We start from the raw sequence: 19,888 nt of genomic DNA on the forward strand, positions 1-19,888 counted from the left end.
AATTGACTGTGATGCCAACATTCAGCTGGAAAGAGAAACCAACAGAGCCTACAGGAGGCAGGCTCGTGTCCTGTTATGACAAGGGTACTGGGTTTCACCCCCATCTCTGTTACCTACTACCAGAGGACCTTGAGCAAAACCACCAATCTCTCTGAGATTCAATTTTCTCATCTGTAAAACAGGATAATCATACTTGCCCTAACAACTTGACAGAGTTTCATTGGAAATCAAATTGTGTGGAAAGCACTTTGAAAGTCATAAAATGCAATATAAAATATATACTATATAAATATATACAAATAAGTATAAATATATAATATAAAATTAGACTATTATAACCCACAAATAGAATTCTAAGTGCCATAATGATTTGTTTTTTTTTGTATTAGGAAAGCCTCAAAAACCTTTATTTTGCAACAAGATATATATTATTTTACAGTGTTAAAATCTAATTGGGAGGCCATTAGACTGAGGAAGTAAAGCAACCAGCAGCCCTAGTCTAAATAGAGGCTAATTCCATTCACGGAGTTCTTTTCCCCAGAGCAAGCAGCGGGGATAATACATTCCCCAGAGGAGTAAGCTCCTCATCCCCAAATCCTGGCTTTCCCACCCCACCATCTCGGGAAAGCAGGAGCGAGGCACGTGAAGAGATCTCAGAACCTGGCCTTACAAAGCATCCACAGGCTTAATGCCATTACATAACCTAAACAGCTTTCTCAACGCCGAGAGTGCCACACCAACACCCTGTTAACAAACTCCTAGCGGACAAGGGCGAGAGGCCCCGCCCCGGACTCTAAATCAGCCAATCCAAACTTCCAAATTGGGAGCATCGGCAGCGCGGTGCCTTCTGGGGTCTATAGGCTCCCGAGTTTAGGCTTTCCTCCCTCTGGAGACTACAATTCCCGGCAGCCACTAGGCTGCAAGGTCCGCCCTCCTTCTGGGGGAGGAGCCCGAAGCATTCGGGACGGCTCTCCACGCGTCGGGCCGTGGTGGGAGAGAGGTGGGAGTGGTCGGGCGGTGAGGACTGCGATTCCCACGTGGTGGGTTTCTCCAGCTAGCCCCTACTTTGGTCCTGCTTGACTTCCCGGACCTGTGTGCCCGCTTCCTGCAGAGATGCCGAAGGTCAAGTCGGGGGCGATCGGCCGCCGCCGCCAGCGGCAGGAACACTGCGGGGAGCTGAAGAGCGCCGGAGGTGCGGAGCCCCGGGAGGAAGCGGGGATCGGGTCCGGCCTTCCGGCGGGACCAACCCTAGGGTACTGACCGAGGCCTGAGCGGCTGCTCGAGGCTGGTCGGAATCCGCGCTCCCCTGGGCGCGTAAGTCCGGGGTTCCCAGAGCGCGGGCCGCGGACCCTGCACTCCGCCCGGCTACCTTTCCAGCGGAAGGGATGGACTTCAGGCATTTGCTAGCCCCGGGCCGGAGCTTGACGTTTAGTGGCCCTAGTTGGCGCAGAACTCTAACTCCTACCCATCCTGCTTTCTTTCCTGGGACAGTCTAGTATCTCATCTTAGCAGAGAAATTAAAGCTCTTTCGTATTTTCTTCCAGGACTCATGTTCAACACGGGGATTGGGCAGCACATTTTGAAAAATCCTCTCATTGTTAACAGCATTATTGATAAGGTGGGTGTGGAAGAGGAAAGGGAGAGAGTTGTTGGCTTATTAATTTTATTCTTGGGAATACTTAAACGCAGAGAGGATGCCTGGCATAAAATAGATAACTTTATAAATATTTGTTGACTACATTAAAAGATTGTCTGGGATTTGTAGGCTGTCTTGTGCGTGATAAGATTCATTCTGTGGGTCTGGATTTCTCCTGGCCCCAAATTCTTGGTCTTTCTGTGGATTATCTACTTCATAGCTGGACCTTTGTACTTGTTCAATTCCGGATTATCATTCTTCTATTACTAATCACTTTTTTCTAGTACCATATCACTTTTAGTTTTTATTTGCTCCAGAGTCTGAAACTTATGTCTAAACCATACATTAGGAAGTTTGTTCCCCAGAAGAACTTAGAGTATTGCATATAAATTAATTTGGCATATTCCAGTGCCATACATAAATTATTTGGAGTATTCCTCCTATCTGGTTTTTTGCGGTTCTCTTATTGATATGGATGGTTGGGGTGCTAGGAGGTGAAATATACGTGGCTTAAATGCCCTTAAGGGTTACAAGCAAGGGAAGCATCCTGGAGCTGTAGAAAGAGCATTAAAGGATCTTATCAGACTTAGTGTAATTTGCAAAATGCGGGTTGGCCTAATTTTTTAACCTTTGTAGCTTATGAATTTCTTTGAGCATCTGATGAAAACTATGGACCTAGAGTATTACAGCTGTTTGCATACAACCAGTTTTGTGTACAGTTTCTCACACTCCTGCATCTCTGAAACCAGACATGAGTTGAAAATTGAGAAACTCTGCCCAACATGTACAGTCTTTTCCCATGCAAACTTGTTGATATGAACAGAGTTGGTAACAAGTAGCTATTGAAATCATTTCCAAGGAAGAAAGCAGAATGCCAATCCCAGAAAGAGCTGCTATTCCCGCTTTTGTGACTCCTAAAGTTTGAGTATTCCCACAAATTAGGAGAGGTCTTAGATTTTCATTTGTACCTAATGTTATTGAGGTAACTTTGTTCACCACATAGATCATGAAGAAATCTAAAAATGGAGTTGGAGTAAGATTTCTTAACCAAGTACTTCCAAGCAAAGATGTTTAGGTATAAATTAAATTATGTGTTCAGATGCGCCAGAAGAGCTAAAGTGGTTTTGCTTGTTTTTAGGCTGCCTTAAGACCAACTGATGTGGTGCTGGAAGTTGGACCTGGAACTGGCAACATGACTGTAAAGTTGTTAGAAAAGGCAAAAAAGGTAAAAAGATGATTTAATGTTTTGGTATCAGAAATGACTATGCGAGTGAGCTCATCTGGTTTACAAATGTAAATCTGTTTTAATTAATTGCTATTATTTTAATAGTAACTCTTAATCCCTTGCTAGAAATTTTATTTTAGAAAATATATTTTAGTCAGGAAAACAAACCACATTAGGTATTTCAACAGTGATTTTAATGTAGGGAATTGGTTACATGTTTGTTAGAGGACTAAAAGAAAAAAATAGGGACACTGAAATAACCCCAAAATAATAATTGCAAAGAGCAGCTACCACCTCGAGGCCTGGGGGAGCAAAACCAAGAGATTGGAATTGTTGGAATCCAGAACTTTGGAGGAAGAGACCTGCAGAGCTGGAGCTCAGGTCTCTGAGATTGGGTACCACCTGGATGTTGCTGGTATCTTCTTTGTGTCTTGGCTGACCCAACTTCCACTTAAATGGAACCATTGTTGTGTCCTAGCGGAAGCAAGCAGCACATTTTAAAGGGTTTATCTGAAGAGAGTTTAATGAAGAGACTGTTATGGACATGTGGGAGTGGGGTTAACGGACCCAGTAAGCATTAGTGAAACTAGTGACTAGCCACAGCAGGAGACAGTTACCATCTAAAGGCCTCAGCAGAAGGGCAGGAAACTGTTACTGGAGCCCAGTGAGAGTAGGAGCCATGGAAGAGGAGCCACTCATAGCAGAATATTGCCACTGCCAAAACTTCTGCAAGACATGAGGCAGGAATTAGGAAATAAGTAGCCAGCCCCTCCCCTTGTGCCTTTCACTGGCCAGCCCAACAGAAGTCAAAGGGTCAGGGAGCTGGACTGCATTGCCTACGGGGCACAGAGAAAGGTAGAGAGTGGATTTGGGAGCCAAACAGAATAAGCAGCACATTTGTCGACGCTGTAGATGTAGTCTTTTTGGAAGTCAGAGAAACCTTACCTGAAATTGCAGTAAAATTACAATTTCAGCCTTATTTTGACCTTATGTGGTGTGTTTTCATTTACTTGAGAATTTATGTCTGTTACGTATTCTGGATCCCAGTAGACGAGAGAAGTGATACACACATTCTAACAGCAGTTGCATTGTGTGCTCCTGCCTAAGAACACTGACTACACAGACATAGTGTGTATTTTTTTCATCATCTGTTCAGTTAGAAAGCATGGAGACAGACAAAACATGGTAATTCTGTTGAATATTTAGGTAGAACTCATAATCTGGTCATCTACTTTTTTGAGTGGTGTGTTTGTTGTTTAAAATGGGGGAGTACAATCGAGAGACTATTTCCCAAGAGTTGTAGAGTTGCTAAAAAAAAAAAAGAATATTGAATATTGATGATAGACTTGGGAAAAGAAATTTAAATCATGTAAGAATTACTATAGGGATAATAAGAAAAGATTTATACTCCATAATTAACCTAAAGAAACTTTTTTTAAACAATTTAGGTAGTTGCCTGTGAACTTGACCCAAGGCTAGTAGCAGAACTACACAAAAGAGTTCAGGGCACGTGAGTATACATAATAGAATTAAAGTGCATTTCAATTTCATGAAACAACATTCTTTTTAAATTTCTTCTTTTTTTATCAGGCCTCTGGCCAGCAAACTTCAAGTAATGGTGGGTGATGTGTTGAAAACAGATTTGCCATTCTTTGATGCTTGTGTGGCAAATTTGCCTTATCAGGTATGTCCTCAAATTGTCAGGAACATCATACTAAGTTTTCGTCTGGTGTGTCTCTCCCAGAAGTAACTAGTTAATTCTCTTACAGATCTCTTCTCCTTTTGTCTTCAAGCTGTTGTTGCACAGACCTTTTTTCAGGTTTGTAACAAAAGACCAGAGTTACTGCCAAATTTTAAAAAGATGGACGATTTAGGCCATGAATACAGCTGAAAATGAAAGTCAATTGAGAAACTACTGGGGAATTTTTGTGGAAAATATTCATTTGTATGGAGGTCTTTTCTCTCTCTCTTTTTCAATTGATAAAGGTTATTTGTGGGAAGTATGGTATAGGTTCTGTGTCTGAAACCAGGCAGCTTTTCCCTATTTTTTAATCTTGCCATTAGTCTAGGTCAGACTTTTTATTACCTATGTCTAGACAATTGCAGTGGCCTCCTAACTAGTCTCTAGTACAAGGGGTCTTCAGAAAGTTCATGGAAAATGCATATTATGAAAAAACTATGCACAGAATACACGGATTTCTTTTCTTTTCCTTTTTACATATATAGATAAGGTCTCTCACTGTTGCCCAGGACAGTGGTGGCTCACTGTAACCTCGAACTCCTGGGCTCAAGTGATCCTCCTGCCTCAGCCTCTCGAGTAGCAGCTGGGACTTCAGGCATGTGCCACTATGCTCAGCTAATTTTTTTTTTTTTTTTTTGTAGAAATGGCGTTCTCACTATGTTGCTCAGGTTGGTCTCGATCTCCTGGCCTTAAGCAATCCTCTTGCCTCGGCCTCCCAAGTAGCTGGGATTATAGGTGTGAGCCACCGTAACCAGCTCAAAAGCAGAACTTCCATTAGAAATTTTAAACAAGTGAGATCAATAAGCATTTCTTCAAAGAATTATAAGAGTAGATGAAACAGCTTTACCAGTATGATCCTGAAGACAAAGCACAATCAAAGTAGTGGCTGCCAAGAGGTGGAAGTAGTCCAGTCAAAGCAAAAATGGACTGGTCAGAAACATAGGTCATGGAAATACTTTTTGGGATGCTCAAGGCATTTTTCTTTTTTCTTTTTTTTTTTGAGACAGTCTCACTCTTTTGCCTGGGCTAGAGTGCCGTGGCGTCAGCCTAGCTCACAGCAGCCTCCAACTCCTGGGCTCAAGTGATCCTCCTGCCTCAGCCTCCCGAGTAGCTGGGACTACAGGCATATGCCACCATGCCCGGCTAGTTTTTTCTATATAGTTTTTTAGTTGTCCAATTAATTTCTTTCTATTTTTAGTAGAGATGGGGTCTCACTCTTGCTCAGGCTGGTTTCGAACTCCTGAGCTCAAACAATCCGCCCGCCTCGGCCTCCCAGAGAGCTAGGATTACAGGCGTGAGCCACCGCGCCGGCCAAGGCATTTTTCTTTGACTTTCTGGAGGGCCAAAGAATAATAACATTTGCTTATTACGAGAAAGTTAATCAAAGCTTTAGCATAAAAATGCCCAGGAAAGCTTTACCAGAGATTCCTTTACCACATCAGTGCTCCTGCTCATTCCTCTCATCAAACAAGGGCAATTTTGCAAGAGTTTTAGTGGGAAATCATTAGGTATCTTACAGTCCTGATTTGACTCCTGAATTCTTTTTGTTCTCTAATCTTAAAAAATCTTTAAAGGGCACCCCTTTTTTCAGTTAATTAAAAAAGACTACATCAAACTGGTTAAATTCTCAGGGCTCTGTTCTTTAAGGATGGACCAAATGGTTGGTATCATTGCCGATAAAAGCGTCTTGACCTTGATGCAGCTTACGTTGAGAGATAAATCTTATGTTTTTTATTTTTCTCTTTTAATGCCATTTTTCCATGAGCTTTTTGAAGTCTCCTTGTACGGTCTATACTAGTGGCTTTCAAACTGCAAGTCAGAAACCCCTTAGTGGTAATAAAATAAATTTACTGAGTCATGACCATCCTTTTTTTTTTTTTCCCAATGACGTAGAATAGAATATATCAGAGGGTATTGCATGTGGTCCAGGTGATTATAGTTTTAGGAAACTTTTGTTTTGAAACAACAGTATATAAACACATATAGATATCTGTGGCCTGGGTTGCAATGTCAAATGTATTTCTTGGTGTGACTCGTTGTTGAAAAAGTTTGAAAGTCAAAATGCAGCTTTGAAGTAGCTCTTCTCTTGTTCGTTAGCATCCATAAAGCCTCCCCATTGCTTGCCGGTAAAGCTTCCACATCTTTCATCCTGTTAAATCCTGTGGTCCTAGCTACTCGGGAAGCTGAGGCAAGAGGATTGCTTGAGCCCAGGAGTTGGAAGTTGCAGTGAGCTGTGATGATACCACTGCACTCACTCTAGCCCAGGCAAAAGAGTGAGACTCTTGCTAAAAAAAAAAAAGAATATTGAATATTGATCACAATCAGCTTCTCCAGCTTTACCTCTTCCTTAAGGATGTTTGCTACCCCATGAATATAATTCTATTACTGAGTCAATTTTGTTTTATTTTTGTTTTCATAGAAGGGGGTGATGGACTAGTGCCGATTTGAAATACTTCCTCATCTGATCATTGAGGGCTTACATATGCAAGCCATCTTCCTTGGGGTTAGGGTGTGGCCATTATAAAACAGAAAACAAAGCCAGCTGTCTCATTTTGGAGTAATAAAGTATTCTTCTGCCTTGTAATTAGCTGATTATTGCTTTGCTCTCGATTTCTCCCAAGATAATTTATTACAGTTAAATTACATTTAGTTGAAAGTGACCATTTTCCTTATTCCTTTCTGCTTTCTTTTCAGATGTGCTATACTTATGTTCCAAAGAGAATTTGCTCTCCGACTGGTTGCAAAACCTGGAGATAAGTTATACTGCAGACTTTCAATTAACACACAGCTATTAGCACGTGTGGACCATCTGATGAAAGTAAGTGATGTTTGTTATTCAAATAATCTAGCTTAATTTATCTTTGAGCATCTAGCTGTGCTTTCTGTGAGAAGAGCATCTTTGATTACTAACTGAAAGTTGCCGTTGAGAGTACCACTTAAATATTTTCTGATTAACAGGTTGGAAAGAATAACTTCAGACCACCACCCAAGGTGGAATCCAGTGTTGTAAGGATAGAACCTAAGAATCCACCACCACCCATCAATTTTCAGGTGAGGTTAAAATAGTAGGTCATTAAATAAAGGGAAAAAAAAGTCCCAGCTAGAAGATGTGTGTCTATAGCAGTAGAAAAATATTGAGTCAACCTAAATATCCAAACATAGGAAAATGTTAATTATGATACATCCCCTGTGATGGAATAGATGGAATAATTTGATACAAAGTAGTTACGAAGTCCACTAAACGGCATGGAAATGTTTGTAAAAGGCAAAAAGATTAGAATGCAGTTATATTTCACTTGGATTATAGCTGTGGAAAACATGTTTCTGTTTGAATAAAACTTGGAAAACAAAATGAAAATAGTTGTTTTAAAGTAGTATTGCGGGTAACACTTTTTAATCGTAAATCTTGTTTTTCGTGATTCAAAAAGAGAAGAAAGCCAGGACACTTGATGAAAAACCTTTCTATAGTCACATTAGAGAAAAACATGATTGTGTAGTCAGCTGGTAGCAGGTGGAGTGGTCTGTCGGTAACTCTTTCAAGGAAGTTTAGGTGTGTTGCACAGGCTATCTCCTAAATCATGCCTGTTTTGAGTCTTATTTTTGAAAATGATACTCAGATCTACATAAATGCCATGTTGGGTTTTTTTGTTGTTGTTGTTACCAGGCTAGACTCAAACTCCTAGGCTCAAGTGATCCTCCCACCTCAGCCTCCTGAGTAGTCATGTGCCACCATGCCTGACTTTATTTTTTCCAGTTTTTAAAAAAATTGAGGAAAAAATAAATATATTCATTGAAGTACACCAAAGTGCAGAAATCTGGTACACATCTTACTTTTGCATATATATTAATATGTGTGCCTACCAGATCAAGATGTAGAACATTTTCAGAACTCCAGAAACTCCTCCAGTTTTATATATTGACAAAACAATACATAACAGGCATAGACAAGAGGTTTATATTTTGAAGAAAACATCACTTTATATTTCAGGAATGGGATGGCCTCGTAAGAATCACCTTTGTTAGGAAAAACAAGACTCTTTCTGCTGCATTTAAGTAAGTATTTTACTGATTTGTAACGTACAGAGGACCAGTACTCCAGATATTATGGTAGAATTTGGTCCTTTTCCTGAACAGCTACCCTACACCATAAAGATTATCCATGTCTAGAAAAACTTCACCTTTTTAAATTTGGACTTGGGGAGGCAGGAGAATTTAACAAAGAAAGTTCCTGGAGTTGGCATTCAGATCAGGTTTTTGGCAAAACAGGAAAAAAAACCCCAAAACTCTGACCATACATCTGCCTAGGTTTTTGTTGGAAAAATTGGGTGATGATCGACCCCTTCCACACTCGCGAAGGATTTGTGCCATTTTATTAATTTGGAAAAATTTAACATACCAATTTGGAGTTTATGAGAGCCAGTTTCAGAGGGTTTGGATTTTTTTTTTTTTAAAGGGGACGTTTTGTAGAGGGTCTAGAACTTACCTAAAAATTTAAGAGATGTTTATCAGGACTTTACTTTTTAAATATAATTAATGTTTCCTTCATATGTTAAAATATTCAACACCTTTTAAAATTCCTTAATTTTACCATAAGGACCATAGATTTAATCTCATCTAAACTGAAAGGAAATCATGTGTAATTTCTGAGGAATAATAATCTTTATGCTATAGATCAAGTGCAGTGCAACAGCTATTGGAAAAAAACTACAGAATTCATTGTTCGGTCCATAATACTGTAAGTAGAAAATGTTTCTATAGTTTCACTGATTTGTTTTCCTTTAAAATGTCCTATTTTTATTCTTTTAAATCTATCATTATGAGATTATTTTGTACATTCCATAGGATCCTTAAAAGATAGCAGTATAATGCTAACTAGCAAAATTTTGACTTGAATTCTAACAAATCAGTGTTTTGTATTCTGTGGAACAGATCTGAGCAAGCTTGGTTACTCTACCCGCTCCTCTTTAATTACTGACAGTTGTTTTTAGCTGTAACAAGCATCAGATTCAGCAGTTAGAATTTCCCTAAAGGTGTAGATTCATGTAGCTTGCTCAGCTTAAATTGTGTACAATTTACTGTCCTCTGAATTGTGACCATCCCTTATTGCTCACATAGCAATTATAAAGTTACTATTTTCTTTATAACTTTTAGCACTCAGAAATTAAAATAATTAGAATAAAGTAAAAGCTGAATAGATTTTTTATTGTGAGCCTTATGCCACTTAGCATCTGTGCAACACTTTCTTTAAACAAGTGTGCACACATGCACATATCCATATATAAGGAGTGTGTGATGATTGCTAACTTTTTGGTTTTCAGTTTAAGTAGACAAAGGCAACTTTATTTTGTACTTTTTATGATTCTATATGATTTTAATGTATCACAATATGATTTCCATTTTCTTTTTTATGGATAAAGTCATTATATAATCTGCCTAAGTAAAAAAATATTAAGCTAGATTAAGAAAAATCTTTGGATAAAAGATGTGAATTAAGTATAAAATACTTAATATTCTCAAGGTTGGAGAGGTCATCTCTGAGAAAAATTAGCTGGTTAGGTGAAATCTGTGGCAAGAAAATGTGAGTTATTTTGAAAGGATTAACAATTGCTTTAAAATTTAGTTTACAGTTTCAATTGTTTCGTGAAGTCTGAAACTGGTAACTATTTCAGAATTTTAAAGAAAAATGCCAATATACGTGATTACTCATTCAAGTTATACTGAGTATTTGTTATGTGGTAAAGGTCAACCACTTAACTAATTAGAGATCCAAGTCTTACACAAACAATCAGGCTTTCCAAACTGTTATAACAGATATGTATTAAAAGTGACTATTTTATGACTTACTGAACTAAAAAAAAAAAGAGTCAGGGTGATTCATTAAAGATATGTTGTTCATTTATTCTGAATCTTATATTGATAGATAATACCAGAAGATTTCAGCATAGCAGATAAAATACAGCAAATCCTAACCAGCACAGGTTTTAGTGACAAACGGGCCCGTTCCATGGACATAGATGACTTCATCAGGTAATTACATTTTTGTTTCCTAAGTCTTTACATTTCTTTACTGTGACACCTTCAGATTAGAGATTTAAAGGCTTTTAAGCGGTATAAGGTGCTACCTGGGAGAGTTATTGCATAGCACTTCCATGGCATGGAATAGTATTTGGTGTAGAAGATGGAGGCTAGTTAGCTGCAGCAGAATGACCATTTTGTTTTCATAGTAGTAAAAAACAGTCTGAGCCAGAAGGTTGCCTCTGTGTTAATGTGTGTTGTGGTGTACATGCTCCTCCCTTCCTGCTCCTTCCCCCAACTCTCATTCACGGTCCTTGTCTTAATAGCTTGTCCCTCCAGAGTAGCCCATAAGGCAGAAAAAATCAAAGTATGTGTAACTGGATCTAATTTTTTTTATTTCCTTATTGGGAATAGCTGTTGTTATATAGATCTTAAGCATGAAATAATGCCAGTTAAAGTCATACCTGGTTATCCATTTAGTAATACAGTTAGTTGGTTTGTAGCCTGAGGCAGGTTCTACATATCTTGGGTAAAAAGGTGTCATAATTATCTGGGCAATTTAGACCAAAATCTGTTTTCCTTTAAGTAAGCAAGTAAGTCTTATGAAAGCAGAGTAAGGCTTCAGTTAATTACCCAGGTAATTATTAACCTATACTCTTTGTTTTTAATTAACACATTAACTTTCAGAAGTTCTTGCCTATTTAGCCAATTCACTTTTAAAGCTTCCATATTCTAGAGGCTGAATGAGGGTAGATTGTTACAGAAGTCATTGGTTTTACTTTTTCTAAGCTGGAAACACAGTTCTATATTACTAAGACAAATGCTGTCATTACTGCTGAGTCTTTATTAGATGTTAGTCCTAGGTGTTGAACACTATTCCTAAGTACCTACTTTGCTTTTTCAGACATTTTAATTTACCTGGACCTGTTCCTATGAGCTAGCCTAAAAATAATTTCAGGTCGAAACAAAAATATTTTATCTTCCTCCTTTTTCACTGAATTTCCTCAAGGTTATTGAGCATGTGCAGTTTGCTAACTAAAATCTAATAAAAACAGGTATTCCACAGAGAGAAACAGGTGTAAGTATTTGAACCTCAAAACAGCTCAGAAAGGAAGAATGGGCATATTAAGATTGGTCATTTATCTGACTTCTACCTCTAATTCTAAACAGCTTTTGTTCCTTTACCATGTTGAAATGGAACAAATGCCAGTGAGCTCTTAGATCGGGGATAGTCGAAGTCTAAGACAATTCTAGTCAAATTCATTATAACTAAGACATATAGGCTACAGTGAAAGAGGCACCAACATGACATGGTTTTAACCAATATATATCATATACATTTAGTTGGACAGTAAGGTTTCTTTAATGACTCGTGTGAGGAGTGGGTGGGCTGCATGAGTATGCTGACGTGTTGTTTTAGAATTACTGGTATAGAATTATACACCATTATGTGCCACATATTAGCTTTTCAATACCATTCCATTCTGGTTTCTTTTTTTCAGATTGCTACATGGATTCAATGCAGAAGGTATTCATTTTTCCTAGGTATTTGGAAAACAGAATTTTCAAGGTCAAGAAAAGAAATTATGTATTTTCATCATTTGAGAAGATGAACTTTGCTTTTGCTCTACTGGGACGTTATTTATTTGACTATTTTTGGCTTAAAACTACTGTTGTCACCAATTATTCTAAATTTTTAAGGTGGTCAGTAATAAGGTCCTAAGTTTTTTGGGTTTTGGTTTGTTTTTAATATATAACATAGGGCAGGGGCCAATCTATTCATAATAATCTTCAAGTTCAAGAGCCGCAGATACGCACAACTTCATACTTAAATTTATCATTTCTAACAGTTTATCATATAAAGATGTTACTTTTCTATTTACTGTGTTATATACCGTGAGAGCCTTTAGCTCTGTCCCTCAAGTAGTAAAAAAGTTAAAATATGCTTCTCTAGTCACATATTTCCCATACCATTTCTTGTTATTCACATGTACAGTAAAACAATTGTCTCTTAAAGTGTTTTTACTTTGCTTCTCTCATTCTGTTCCATATTTATCCTATACAGTGTCTCCTCTTATTGCCTCTTGAGCTATTCTGTAGCATCATAGACTACATCAGGGTTCTGGGAACCCTGAGTCTGCTGCTGCCACTATGCTGTGCTGGGCATATTCTGGGCATGACTTCTTACTTGTAAAATGAGAAGCTCAACTATAATGAAATTAACTATAAAATTATGGTTTTTCTTGGGGGAAAAAGTATAGGTGTAGCAAAATTTCAAAGGGCTTTTTAAATCAAAACAGGTTTTATAATTAAAATCTGTTTTCAACTTTAAAAAAACAGTCATTTCCCCACAACTATACATTCCCAGTATTCATGACTATGGATAATTAAAATTTCCAGTATTTTTTCATATACCTGGTGCTTAGTTTTAAGCTATTTTAAAACTGTCAGATTGAGAATTTCAATAGCAATTTCATTAGCAAGTCTTATTAGCTACTATGTTTAATCAGTGTAATACCCAGTGATGTTAATATACTTGAATAGAGAATTATAGTAGCTATTTTATTGATATAAGAAAATTAATAAAAATATCTTCATTGATATTTGGCTTTCTTTACACCTAACTTAATAGAAGGAGTATTTTCACTTAATTTAGCACAGCCAGATTTTGAAATCTGGCTTCAAAGTCATATAGTAATGTTACCACACAGTTAAAATAATGCATGTTCTTATTTATTAATAGGGATATCAGCTTTCAAGTCTAAGAAAGTACTAAAGAATGCTTAATCCAGAACAAAAAAATTAAAGTTACTTAGCTCCATCAACCCACTTTTGTTATATGAATATTAATTATACTTAAGGGTAGATTTTTTTTTTTTAACTTCAAAAACTACTTTGCAAAGTTCATTGGTACCATTCTATCCTTACAGAGTAATTTTAAGATTTAACTCAGCTTTCTTAGGTCATTTCCTTCTATGCCTATGAACTGCTGAGTTTTTAATGCCTTTTCTGGCCTTCAGTTTTCCCTATCTGTAAAGCTGAAGGACTGAATTATACTACCTCCAAGATCTTTTTGGTATTAATTTTTAAAATACCTTGACTCCTAATCTGAATGGAGCCATCATAGTATAAGGCAGTGTATTTGTCTATAAGGAGACCTTCCAAAGATAGTACCCATCCATTGCAAAAATAAATTAAAGCTGATCTGTTGTGCTTTAAAATGAACAAGTTCACATCTTTATTGCCCTTTGAAGCTTGGTTATTCTCAAAAACTATGCTTTTAAATAGGCTCTGCAAGGCCAATAGTAACAGTTCTCCATTCTTCCTCTTCCCTTTGAAATAAACACAAATAGAATATATTTTACAACTGCAAGAAAACCTGAGTCCCTTCCAAAACAAAGGTGATTGTATTGAAGTAAATTATCTCTAAAACTCATTCCATAGATTTATTAATAAGCATACTGTGAAAATCTACATTTGTATCAGATTTCATGTTTACAGAGCTTTTCACCATGGTGTTAGGAGCTTTCACAACTACCCTCTGGGTTTTATGAACAATGAAGTAAAGAATCTGGCTCATGTGACTCTCTATTCATAGCTTCCCTTTGGCCCATATGAATGAGCTAGTTCCCTAGAGTAAATCAAAGCAAGATATCCTTGGGAGATTTTTTGGTGGGTAATCTACTCCTGGACTCTATCCTGGGAACTGAGGGAAAACTCCTAGAGAGATATATAAATCTTTCAACAAAATATTTACATGAAAAGTGGCCAGTTTTTTTCCTTGGAGTAGCAATCTGTAAAAATAAGTGCTGCCATTTAAAAAGTAGCATACCCTACACCGATCTATTGGTGAGAATTTGGTGATTCTCACCAAATAATGGTGAAATTTCACATTTGGTACCAGATGGAGCTTGGATCTGCCTTTTAAGGCAAAGTCAACTCTTTTTCAGCTTAATTCTTTTCCAAGGGAGTTATGTACTGTCAACACTTGGCTTAAACTAACTTCTATTATCGACTACTCTCAGTGTACATATAATGTTCATGCATCAGAAGCCAATTTCCTTTAACAGTACATAAAAGTACATTTTGGGGTGCTAATGAACACTTGAAATTAAGAAATGTATTGGTAAGGATCAAATTGCACTATTAGTCTTGTTAATACCACACTGGCACACACACTGCATATATATGTATTTTCCTAAGATAAAACTCTTCTCAGAATTTCATTACTTTTATTATACACCAACTAGTTTATATTTTAGTTCTTTACAAAGAAAATGCTAAGAAAATTATAATCACATGTTATATGGTTTTAAAATCATAATTCCAGATTTCTTTACATATAAGATGGAATGGTCCAGCAGCTATGTCCACTGTCACAGACTTTAGTTCCGTTCAATGATATGGCACATCCTGCAAAATTAACTAGTCACACACAAAAAAATGGTTCAAATACAGTAAAAATGTACACGCAAAGGTAATTTACAATGACAAATAAGGAATGTAGTTTATCTTGGCTGTGCTTCAGAAATTTAGGGTTAATAGCCTTAGTCAAGGCACAAAGCAGGAAGAGGTGAGCACAGCTGTCTCTAGGAGTGGGCAAGGTATGTACAATCACTGATGAGGTATGCATGCACGCAAAGGATTTAAAACTGCTCAGTCTCGCTACAAAAATTGAACCGAGTTAAAAGGAAATGCTGTGGCTTCCCTCTACTATCCACCTCTGGATCGAGTCCGCAATCTTCATCACATAGAAAATAAAACTGGCAAGGATCTCCAAAAGTAAATCACTATTCGGGTAAATGAAACAAAATGCTTCACTAATCCCGATTCTTGGTTGTGCCTCCTGGATTAGAAGCATTTTGTAGACAAAGGAGTGTTTCACAAAATTGAAATGTCATTCAGGTGAAGGACAAGACATTTTCCACAGACACTTAATTTCAAACTTTCAAATGGCCCTTACAGCTGAACCATTGTATGTTACAGTAGTGAGGGTTCTGGGGATCCTTTAGCAGCAAATGCCAATTTAAAGGGCACGGGGTCTTTTCGGATTTATCTGCTTGCTGGCTTGTTCTTCTTCTTGTAGAGCAGCACGAAAAGATTTCACTTTATCTTGGAAAAAGAAAAGAACAAGGGAATAAGTATTGTATTACATGCAATACAGTTTACAACTTTATGGGTCCTATCAAGTCAACTATGTTATTTCTTAACAGTAACTCAGTGTTTTTCCTTTTGTTCTCTATCAGGTAGAAACTCAGAACTAAATAATTGTTACAGATCCCCAAAATACCTATGTTTCTATCAACAGGCTTCTGTTTGGCACATTTACAGTTTTCAATTTTAATTTATTTGAATTCCTTTTGGAGTATAGGCAGGTTTTATATGTGTAAAATATGTACAGTCATGTCAAAAAGGAAAACTGTGCTTCTTACTAAACTGTTAAATTGACATTTCTTCTCTCAATAGTAGGAGATTTCTACTCCCCATTCCTATTTTACCTTTAGCTTAAAAAGCTATGAAATTTTAAAAGATATTTGAATTTTTAAAAAGGAATGACTTTTTTCCTAATGGTGAGGGCGGATTGTAACGGGGGAATGACAAAACAATACATTGCTTGCTCTTTACGTATTCTGTCCTACTGTCTATAACATACTGATCTATAGTCATATAAGAACTAGAAATAGGTTAGTAATTTGTCAGAGGCAAAATTACAGGCAGCTGTCTAAAGATGAGACATCTTTCTTTAATAGTGGTTCTCACCTGGGAGTGATTTTCACCCCCCAGTGTACATTTTTGTCACAACTGGTGTGGTGCTACTGTCATCTAGTGGATGGAAACCAAGGATACTGGTGACCATTGCACAATGCACAGGACAGCACCCCTCAACAAAAATTTACCTGGCCCAAAATGTTAATAAAACCCTACTCTATAACCTTCAGAAGAAAAGTTTCAATTTCCTTCCCCTTTTCAGAAGTATAATGATGTTTAAAAAATTAACTTTCTCAAATTTAGAAAGAAATTTAAGGACTTCTGGAGCTAGTGTCTGCTAATATAATAGCTCTCAAACCTCTCTTATTAATCCAAAATTATCTCTGGATGGTAAGAAAAAACTTTAATTTCTAAGAAAGGACTGAAAAATGCAGTATCTAGATAGTAATTTCTTCAAAGTTATGGATATGCTTACTATACATAAATTCTGAGAAAAGGAAAGTCAAGTTGAATGCTATATATTACTAAGAAAAATATTAGAGTGCATTATGATCTGTCTTCTGAATATAAAATGCACACAAAAGCTGATTGTGAATTATTACAGATTAGAGAAATGATCAAGACAATTTAAATCAAGGCGTGAGTATGAACATCAAAAACAAATGTAAATTTTAGGGAAACAGTCACAGAATATGGTTTCAAACAACCAACTTCACAACCATTCCACAATGTATGTAGGCTGAACATCCCAAATCCAAAAATCCAAAATCTAAAATGCTCCAAAATTTAAAACTTTGAGGGCCAACATTATGCTCAAAGGAAATGCTCACTGGAGCGTTTCAGATTTCTGGATTTGGAATGTTTAACCAGGAAGTATAATGCAAATATTCCAAAATCTGAAAACATCCAAAAATCCAAAATGCTTCCAATTCTAACTATTTCAGATAAGGGACATACAACCTGTATATACTTCAAAACATCACGTTGTACATAACAAATACAATTTTATCTGTCGATGTAAATAAAAAAGTTGTGGGGGAAAAAAACCAAAACAAATGACCAACTTCATGAAGGGCCTGCTTTAAAAAATTAAGCAGCTTATTTGCTGCCCAAAACTAGGAATTGCAATCTGGTTTACATTGCATTGCATGTACACACACATACAGTCCCCCACTCACACATAAACAGAGCCAATAGTTTGTCAATGCCTAAAAAATTAGCACACAGAAGAGAGCATATCTGAAGCTACACAGATAAGCCTATTAAAAAGGCCAAAAAGACATGGTGTGTAGGTAAGTCACATTCTTCTCTTCATGAGTTAAGGTAGAGAGGGTAGTCCTCTTGACACTTTTACCTTCATTTTTAAAGAACAAAGTGTTCAAAGAAAAACATCACACAAGATGGTGCAGAAAGAAGCAGCAGACACGAGGCTATTGAAAGATGACCCTGAATAGACCTAACCTAAGAAAATTCTAATAAGCACCAACCTACCAAATTAAAAATCTGAATGTGTACATAAAATTTACAAATTTGTTATAATACATTTTTCTCTTTAATCATAAGATGTCTTTATTTTCCCAAAAGACTAAAAAAAAAGATGACTAGGGAGAATCTGAAATGATACTCCACGTTTTCTAGAAAAACTGAATGGTTGGTCTTTATACCTCTGGAAAGATGGTGCTAAATGGTGCCCATAATTTTCACTTCAGATGTCCTCTTGCAATATGAAATCCTCCCACTAACATACATACCAATACCAAGCAGATTTCAAACACTAAGATGAAAAAAGAATTACCCCGCAGCTCAGTTAAAATGTCTATTTTTTGCTCAAGAATAGCTTCAAGTTGTGTAGCATATGAATCTACATCATAGTCTACTTCTTCAGTCATCTCTAGAAGAGCCTTTTCATCTTCTAACCATCGAATAGATTCCTAAAAGGACAAAAATTCAATAATACAATAAGCCTCTCTGTAAAACAAACCAATTTATAGATTCTGTTAAATATAATCAAACATACTTAATAAGGTATTCTCTAAAATTTTAATACACATAAAACATCTTTATTCACAGATGATAAAATTAAGAAATATAGTTAACCCCTGAACACAGGTTTGAACCGACAGGTCCACTTACACGCCAACTTTTTTTAATATCAGTTACACAGAGTGTGCCTGCTTCTGTTGCCTCCCTTTCTACCTCCTCCACCTCTGCTGCCTTTGCAACCCCAGAGAAAGTAAGACCAACCCCTCCTCTTCCTCTTCCTCCTCAGCCTACTCAATGTGAAGACAAAGAGGATGAAGACCTTTATGGTGATCTACTTTCATTTACATGAACATTAAATATATTTTCTTTTCCTTATTATTTTCTTAATAACATTTTCTTTTCTCTAGCTAATTTTAGTGTAAGAATACAGTATATAATACATGTAACATATAAAGTATGTGTTAACTGACTGTTATCTATCGGTAAGGCTTCTTCTGGTCAATAGTAGGATATTAGTAAAGTTTTGGTGGATTCAAAAGTTATACACATAATTTCAACTGTGTGTGGAGTCAGCACCCCTAACCCCTGCATTATTCAAGGGTCAACTGCATTTCCTTAAATTTGAACACAAACACATAAGATGGGCTGGGCAAGATCACCTCATTTCTCTATTTTTACTCTACCTTGAATGGGGATTTGGGGGAAGAAATGAATCAAACACATAAATGAGAAGACTAAGTCTCAAAACCTCAATGGCTGTCCCTAAAACGGGGGGAAGAACAGGCATGATAAAGCTACTAAGCAATTTGATGGGGGCTATGGTACCCCAACACTTGTAAGACATCTGCAGTTAACATATCCAGTTGGGGCTTTACATTGGTTGGGCCAAGAGGTAACCCTAAATTCTAAATACCAGCTCTTCAAAATTATTGTGACTATAAGGGACCAATGGATAGCCAATTTTAGAAGAGTCAAATGAACCTCTAAATAGTAGCTACTTACTGTTCATAAATGCTTCAAGTTTATTCTTAATTGATTTTAGGTACATGGAGCCTATGAATTTCACTTTCTAGCAATGTCATATATCACACAGATACTAACAAGGCCAGATCATTCTGAATGAAACAGCTTTTTAGACACTAAAAATACGTACTTTCTAGCTTTTTAGGAAGAATACAATCTCAATTTTCTAGACATCAATTCACTTTAATGGCTAATTACAATGAGACTATACATCACCAGACAAAACTGGTTAACTTAGGTATACCTATTAGAAAATATATATGTATTGATTAGAAAACACAAATATACCCCAATATTTTTTCTTTTCCTTCAGTTATACACTTAATTTTTGTTTAAGAAAACCCTATTTTGAAAGCAGCAAATCCTAACCATGAGACCACCAGGGAGCATCAAAACCCTATACTGAAAAATGGCAGATCATAATATGGAGGAATGATATATGGAATTGTAAAAAGAAACTGAATTAAAAGCCAGAACACCCAGTTCTGTCAATAAACAACTGAAACTTTATCTATAAAATGGCAGAGTGGGAAATAATTGTCTTTATATATACAAC

The 19,888-nt window shown here is 36.8% G+C and overlaps 2 protein-coding genes across 2 annotated transcripts in view; one reads left to right on the forward strand and one right to left on the reverse strand.

The window, feature by feature from the left end:
* The first annotated feature begins 921 nt into the window (after positions 1-921).
* Positions 922-12,607, forward strand: DIMT1 (DIM1 dimethyladenosine transferase 1 homolog (S. cerevisiae)). The gene is made up of 12 exons (XM_012664596.1): positions 922-1,192; positions 1,545-1,618; positions 2,775-2,861; positions 4,310-4,371; positions 4,452-4,545; positions 4,631-4,680; positions 7,297-7,420; positions 7,561-7,653; positions 8,591-8,655; positions 9,274-9,337; positions 10,523-10,629; positions 12,120-12,607. Exons 1-12 carry the CDS (start codon positions 1,114-1,116, stop codon positions 12,160-12,162), a joined length of 942 nt encoding a protein of 313 aa, XP_012520050.1. The 5' UTR covers positions 922-1,113; the 3' UTR covers positions 12,163-12,607.
* A 2,225-nt stretch (positions 12,608-14,832) lies between these two features.
* The window catches only part of KIF2A (kinesin heavy chain member 2A), a 90,128-nt gene continuing 85,072 nt past the window's right edge, over positions 14,833-19,888 (reverse strand). Inside the window, exons 17-18 of the mRNA XM_012664507.1 lie at positions 18,122-18,257; positions 14,833-15,729 (exon numbers count right to left, since the gene is read on the reverse strand). Coding sequence (XP_012519961.1) covers positions 15,644-15,729; positions 18,122-18,257 — 222 coding nt within the window. The 3' untranslated portion in view covers positions 14,833-15,643. The remainder of the gene's footprint in view (positions 15,730-18,121; positions 18,258-19,888) is intronic.

Source organism: Propithecus coquereli, unplaced genomic scaffold (genome assembly GCF_000956105.1).
Source record: "Propithecus coquereli isolate 6110/MARCELLA unplaced genomic scaffold, Pcoq_1.0 Scaffold9, whole genome shotgun sequence".
NCBI classification, from domain to species: domain Eukaryota; kingdom Metazoa; phylum Chordata; class Mammalia; order Primates; family Indriidae; genus Propithecus; species Propithecus coquereli.

What these genes read in the sequence shown, in the direction of transcription:
- DIMT1 (XM_012664596.1), top strand. Translation starts at nt 1,114, where the DNA reads ATGCCGAAGGTCAAGTCGGGGGCGATCGGCCGCCGCCGCCAGCGGCAG. An exon ending in CACCACCCATCAATTTTCAG is followed by an intron (nt 7,654 to 8,590) that starts GTGAGGTTAAAA and finishes TTTATATTTCAG; the next exon opens with GAATGGGATGGCCTCGTAAG. An exon ending in ATTGTTCGGTCCATAATACT is followed by an intron (nt 9,338 to 10,522) that starts GTAAGTAGAAAA and finishes TTATATTGATAG; the next exon opens with ATAATACCAGAAGATTTCAG.